At 34.7% G+C, this 7711-nt stretch overlaps 1 protein-coding gene across 1 annotated transcript in view; it reads left to right on the forward strand.

Moving 5' to 3' along the window:
* LOC107684666 (PQ-loop repeat-containing protein 1-like) overlaps positions 1-336 on the forward strand; it is a 46806-nt gene extending 46470 nt beyond the window's left edge. Inside the window, exon 5 of the mRNA XM_016480978.1 lies at positions 54-336. Within this exon, the coding sequence (XP_016336464.1) occupies positions 54-228 (175 nt within the window). The 3' untranslated portion in view covers positions 229-336. The remainder of the gene's footprint in view (positions 1-53) is intronic.
* The last annotated feature ends 7375 nt before the right edge of the window (positions 337-7711 follow it).

The following is a 7711-nucleotide window of genomic DNA, read 5'->3' on the forward strand; positions in this document are numbered from 1 at the left end:
TATATATTTCTGAATGTTTCAATATAATGTTCTATTACTCTCTGTTTTTTCAGCATAAAGATGGTGCTTTTATGGACGGCTGGTGACATCTTTAAGACCACGTATTTCATGATCAATGAAAGCCCCACCCAGTTCGTAGTCTGTGGTGCAGTACAGATCTTAATTGACATTGCCATTCTGCTCCAGGTGGGCTACTACAGCCAGGACACCAGAATCAAACTGGGCTGAGATCACTACAATAGTGATGGTGATCAACACTCCTAAATTAGGACGTTCTACGTGCTACTTGCCTGCAAAACTACATGATTTTACATTTTCCAAAAAAACATTTCTAATACACAGTGGGGTTCAAAAGTCTGAAACTGCTTGAGAAAATAGTTCTATTTTGCTTTTCTCTCATTTAATATAACGTCAATTTAATGTTTATATTTAATAATATACTTATTTTAATGTTTTTATTAGAAAGTGCCTTATTTGCATGACAAGTTGAGTGAAAAGTTACATTGAAAATTTTAATTTATTTGGAGAAAAAAAATTAGTTGTATTAGTTTGATTAGTTGCAATACTTCTTGGTTTAAATTTTTTTTAATCCTAAAACTTCTATTAAATTTATTTTTAATTTGATTTGATTTTGCAACCTAGATTTTCAATGTGTTTTCAGTCTGTTGAACCCTGCTGGATTTTTTTTTTTTCATTCAACAAATGTTCAAAAGTTCAATTTTTTGGGCCTCTGTCTGTTATTCACGTCTTACCAAACAGCAAGTTTTTCATTCAGAGAAGAGTGAACAGGCCTTATATGCACCGACTGGACATCCTTATACCTTTTTTTTTTTTTTTACATCATCCAAGAAAAAAAAAACATTTAACTCCAGCCAACATATTCACTTACAAGCTGACAAATGAATGCCCCTTCACTTTGTTATTTTTAGATTATTTGTATTTTTGCTAGCTTTTGTGAGAGCCGATATGCTCTTAGTGCAATTTAAGTGCTGGGAAATGCATGTGCCAAATGTATCTGCCACAACCTGGATTCAAACTGCTAGCTCATTTTTTAACAATGTTTGTTCCTTTTTCATTTTAAAGCACTTAAATCATTGTTACTTGCATAGTTCTACACAAAAATCCATATTTTAAGCAGCAGATTAATGTTATACTTTTAAATCTAAGCCTTTGAGTCAAAACTATTTGCTGATGAATGATTACCTAACTTTAATTACCAAACCGTATCCGTGGAAATGCATGAGGCTATGCCATAAATATATAATGCACAACTGATTTATAATATATGATTGCAATGCAAAAGTGAAAAACAGACAGATTTGTTCTGTTTAGTTATCAAGGATCAATAGTCCCTTTTCCCATTAATTTCAGGTAATTTCAGTTTACTATTAGTGCCAGTGTTTTGTAAAATAAGTATTTTTATCCAGGGTTTTTGATTTAGAAAATTGAAATAATAATGTGTAATATTCCAATGAAAAAGCAGTTGCAGTTTATAGTAACCACACAAAGCCAATGATGGACATCTCTGAGCCATTGGGTTCATAGTCTACTGTGTCCTTTAAGGATGACAATGAATACCTCAACCAGTCATATATCGTCCATGTTTATCCATGCATGTCACACCAAAATGAAGGTCAGCCTGCCCACAGAAATGGACATTTGGACTGTTTTTATGTCTAAGTTGATGGGACTGGTGAGAAAAAAATGCAGTCACCTCAACTCGGATGCTTCTGCGGTTGATCAGATATGAGGAGACCTCATCATAAAATAGTTCCACTCTATTAAGTTACCATTCACACCAGCACTGAGTTATGTGCTATTTATCACTGCAAAGAGAAGGTCACTATAACTTTAAATCCCACTATAGCACCAGGCTGCTCAGGGAGGACTACAGATGTGGCCTTAGAAAAGCACTTTCAGATTCCATCTCAGTTCTGGCTTTCTTTCTACCTCCCTGCCCATGTTTAACCGTAGGGATTTCAACATGTCCATGGACTGTTTAAGCCCGTTGGCTCCTTTAGCATTAGTTGATCGTCAAAGTTTAGCCGTTGGTTATTAGAGATGGTCACAAAGCCTCAGCTGTTTACTCCCTGCATGGGCAGCTTTATTGGCTTTAGCTCTCATTGTGCTAAGACTTTGTGTGTGGTAAAAATTTGTTCTGTTGTGCTGTTAACCGACATATCAACATATCTGACCCCAGCAAAGGTCAAAACCACCAACAAATTTAGTCACAGGATGACTGTGTGAGCCCACTCTCTTCCAAATAAAAAATACATTGCATTAATGCTGTTCTATGCAATACATATGTTTGAATATCACATGGAAATATGTACTGTTTTACATTTTAAGTTAATATTGATTGATAAGTGTACGTTAAAAAGTTCCATTCAAAATTTTGGGGTCCTTTTTTTTTGGTTAAAGGGGTGGTTCATTGTGATTTCACTTTTTTAACGTAGTTAGTGTGTAACGTTGCTGTTTGAACATAAACAATATCTGCACAGTTCCGAAGCTAAAAATTCAATGCAAACGGAGATATCGTCTTTTACAATTCTGGCTGTTTAAAGGGGTCATATGATGCTGCTAAAAAGAACATTATTTGGTGTATTTGGTGCAATGAAATGTGTTTATGCGGTTTAAAGTTTAAAAAACACATTATTTTCCACATACCGTACATTATTGTTTCTCCTCTATGCCCCGCCTTTTTGAAAGAAATTGATCAGCGTGTTTCTCAGAGAAGGGACAGAGCGGTGTGGAATAAAGGTAAATTATGTGAAAAATAATGCGTTTTAAAAAAAACAAAGCATTAACACATGTTAGACTGCACCCCATAAACACAATCAAGCCTAGAAAAAAAACAGTGAACCACCCCTTTAATAAGAAATGTTTTTGAGCACCAAATCAGCATATTAGAATGATTTCTGGTCATGTGACACTGAAGACTGGAATAATGGCTGCTGAAAATTCATAATATTATTTATCCTACCATCCTCAAACTTTTGAATGGTTGTGTCCATGATTTTTTTGTCCTGTCTCACACCAATGCACTCCTTAAGTGGAAAGATTTATTGATCAGAGGTTGTGCTTTCATAACTCAGGAGACATTTTGGGAGTAGTATCAGTTGTTTATCGCTTTTTCATTTACATTTTCTTAGGAACAGTAAACATAGACACAAATTTGTTGAAGTATATTTTTGAACTATGAAATGAATGTGGATATTTAGTTTTGTGACATTTTGTGTTTGAGTTCATATTGTTATTTCTCAGTTTCTCTTCACAGTTGTTTTATGAAACTCTAGAGGAGACACGCATAAGATTTCTAGAATCTTTTTCTTTCTCAGAAGAAACAACTGAGAAGCTGTAGACTTCTGCAAAAGTCTCCATTTTCTCTCCATGTCTAGTAGAAAGTTGCGATATGAGAGATCTCCTTTGCTCTTTTTTTCTTTTTTGCCAATCATTCTGGACCTCTTAACCTCACTTTAACCAAAAAAAAAATGTAGTTACATCCAAAGACTTTCTTTTTTCTTTAATAATCATGGATATGTTTCTATTGTGTCTGTTTATGTTTCCAATTTTCAGTGTTTTGTTAGTTGCACATGACTGTTACAGTAAATAGCTTTGCCAAGCGTTGTAATTCTCTCATCATCAGTGAGGAAATCGCACTGATGAGCAAGATAACGCTCTATTATGTGTTTAATGTTGTGTGATAATGATCATTTAATGTTGCCTTAATGGTCTGAACATTTTTGTCATTCAGGTCAAAAAGGTGCCTTTAAAAGTGACATGACAAACAATCTTAACTTGTCGTTATTTATACAGCATTATGAACATAAATATTACTCTTTCAGGATGTTATGGCATTATGTACGGGATATATATATATATGTATTCGCGCACACACACTGGGATGACTGGGATGTTATTAAATGACTGGAATGTTATTGTATGAAAGAATCCATGTAAAAAAACACATAAAATATGATATCCAAACAATACTCTGTACTTTTGTCCTTACTTTATTTATTTTGTCCTCATATCCTGTTGTGTGAATACCAGATGAACTACATTGTCAGCATGTTATGTAAGAATATCTGTATTGCTTGATGAATTTTTTTTTATTTGCTGAATTTTTTCGTCTTTGCAGAGCTCCAGCGACATACATGATTTAATAACATCTGATGCATGATTGCACATTTGAAATGACATGTAAACTGCTTGTGTGACCAGTGTAGTGGGGTGTAAAATTGAAAAACCAAATTCCATCCTTTCTTGTTTCTGTACTGAGCGTGTGTGACAGAAGACAGTGAATGACCATTACTGATAATAAAGACAGCTTCAAATGATCAGAAAGTGTTCATACTGCACTCTGACCCACAGTCCTGAACTTGACAGTACTGCACTTTACAAGGCTGCATAATCATTTGGTGTCAGCAGTGAAAGAGACTCGGTATGAAATATTCAAGGCTGTGGGGGAGACTGGATTAGATGAGAGACTAAGCCTGCAGAATACCTGTATCCATTAATCGAAATCCCATACATTAATGATATGGTACAGGATGTCACATTGACAGTGTTTGGGGTAACACATTACAAGTAACGCGAGTTACATAATCAGATTACTTTTTGCTAGTAACTAGTAAAATAACGCATTACTTTTTAATTTACAAGAAAATATCTGACTTTTTTTTCCCATTTATTGATTGAAAACTCTCCTGTCCCCTTGTTGAGAGAAATCGGGAGTAAGATGACACTTTCGTTCTAGAATAAATGTGAACATGCATTAATTCATCTCACTCACTCACTCACAAAAAAAAAAAATCTGATTTAGTGTTCCTCAAAATTAATAAAAACAGTTAAACGCAACTCAGAATATGACTCAAAGCTGCAATGATTAAATGTTAAATACAAATATCCTTTATGTATTTAATCCCATTTTATTAACCAATTTGCTGCTGACCTTTGGTGATCCAATTCAACTATACTAATAAGCAAAAATTACACAAGATAAACTAACATTTCTTCTTTTTTTTATTGCTGAAGAGTGTTGAACTTTCTTCTTCTGTGTTCTACTGTACAGACGTGAATTTACATTTCCTTCAGTCTGAGGCTTTTGGTGTGAAAGGGCTTTTACATTTGCCAAAAATAGAACTTTTTATATAAAAAGCAAACAAGCAAGCCCAGCCCAGATTTAAAAAGTAACGTAATTCATTACTTTCAAATTAAAAAGTAACTAAGTAACGTAATTAGTTACTTTTTTAGGAAGTAACGCAATATTGTAATGCATTACTTTTAAAAGTAACTTTCCCCAACACTGCACATTGATGACTGCGGGAATCCTGGGTGTTCTTGGTCAGAATGGGGACGTTCAGGTGGGCGGTGTAGAGGAGCCTGACGCAGGGACAGGGAAATGATGGATTGAGTTTCCACATTTGCTCATTTTTATCTCCTTCTGTAAACACAGTCCATTACAACAATGAAAGCAGACTTTTCACATTTCAAAGGCTTCAGCAGCACAAAGTAAAGCAAGAACTGACAGTCTGCGATATGTCAGTCAGGTCAGATTTAACCCCAAAATCATCACATTTATATATTTATATATACAAACACACACTACAGTCTAAAAGTTTGGGGTTGGTAAGATTTATATGATTTTTAAATACAGTAAAAATTGCATTATTTTTAAATATTATTACAATTTGAAATAATTATATATTTTAATATATTTTAACATTTATTCCTGTGATGGCAAAGCTAAAATTTCAGCATCATTACTCCAGTCTTCAGTGTCACATGATCCTTTAGAAATCATTTGAATATGTTGATTTACTATTGCTGTTGTTGCAGTTATTATTATTAATATTAGCAATGTTGAAAATAGTTATGCTTTTTTTTTTGTAGGAACCATGATGTATTTTTTTAATTCATTATAAATGTCAGTTTTGATCAATTTAATGTGTCTTTGATGATTAATTAAAACAAATCTTACTAACCCTGAACCTTTTAATGGTATTATATACATTTTGATTATTATTATTATTGTGTATTATTATGTATGTATATTTATATTATTTAAATTGTAAAATTAATTATACATTATTCCTTTTTTATTTTAATTATAATATTTTTAAAGAATTCATAATTATTTTACTCATATAATACAATACATACATCATGGTAATGAGAATTTGAGGGCAACTGAGCTTAAACTGTCATTAAAATAATTTCACTATGAAAAACAAACTGACTATTTAATTCATGCAAAATATAATTCCGTTTCTTTCTTTTTTTCTTTCTTTCTTTGTAATATTGGGGTGAAATGTGACCTGTGCGTGTTTTCATCAAGAGATGTACCACTTTCACCGGTGTTATGTCAAGATTAATATGGGGAAAAATGTGTGGTTGATTTCTCTGATATCTAATGACCAATGATTCTTGCTCAACCCTCTTGATGGACATCAACGTCTCTGCTATGCTTTAAAGCTGCTCTTGAGATGTCCTGATAATTGCTAGTGTAGCAGTGGGTTGACCTGACGTAATATGACCTGACCTGAGTTATGGTACGTTTCTCCTTTGCCTTCATATCGGTTTTCCCATTTATATACAGTTACGTGAGAGCAAAGACATTTGTGTCATTGATGTTTGTATTAACTTTCTTTTATTGACACAAAAACACGTGAAATGTTGCCAAGGGAGCAGTGCTTCAGCATGATGTGTGTGTGTTACCTAACTATAGTGCAGGTGTCATATTTCACAGGACATAAGCTACTTTGATAAGGTCAGCATGCCAGAAAGTATGTACTGTACAATAATGCAATGCTTTTTAAGGTTCTTAAAGCGTGGAGTATGTGTCTAGATTGAGCTGGCGGTGGTGATGTATTGTAGGTGCTTTATGAAGTATGTGGGCAGGGGATATTTTTTTCCTAATTGCACACCATCAGCTAATGGGGTCAAGGGGTCATGCTGTACTTTAGCTCTTCACTTGAGATACCATTACAGATATCATTACACATGTATGCACGTGACACGCGCCGTAGCTCTGTAGGATGTTGCCTCAGATGGTCAGCTAATCGATAATCAATTGTCAGGGAATTCAAACACAGTTTGAAGATGAGGGATGCTTTTGAGTCTAATCAGCCGTGATGAGCTAAACAAATGAGGAGCACTTTCACAAAATCAATGATGATTTGAATGATTTTATATTAGACTAAGATACAGAATGTATATACACTGCTGGTCACAAATTTGGAAAAATATTTTTTTATGTTTTGGAAAGAAGTCTCTTATTTGATCAAAATGATCGTAATAAGCTGTGTGGCTTTTTAATAAGGGTTACAAAATATACACATTCTACATACATGCATACATTTTTTTTCTTGCTTTCATATTTCCCACTCTGTATTCTAGCATCACTCCATGTTTTTCATCAGTCTAACATGTAAATAATGTAAGGACCATCACTTCGTCATGCCTGGAGCTGATCCGTGCTGGTTGCTGAGGAAATACTACAACTTTGCGCTGTGGATCACCGGATCGGCTTTCACCGTGGACGAAGCGGAGTCCAGCCCGGGGTCGTCACATATGGTTGCCGCAAGCCCTCCGGACGCTCCTTCGTCAAATCCGCCGCCTCTGCTCACTCTAGCCCTCCAGCCGTTCCTCACTTTATGCCCCGGCCTCTGCTCACTCTAGCCCTCTGGCCATTCCTCACTTTATCCCC

The sequence above is a fragment of the Sinocyclocheilus anshuiensis genome, unplaced genomic scaffold (genome assembly GCF_001515605.1).
Source record: "Sinocyclocheilus anshuiensis isolate Anshui unplaced genomic scaffold, SAMN03320099.WGS_v1.1 scaffold93, whole genome shotgun sequence".
Lineage (NCBI taxonomy): Eukaryota > Metazoa > Chordata > Actinopteri > Cypriniformes > Cyprinidae > Sinocyclocheilus > Sinocyclocheilus anshuiensis.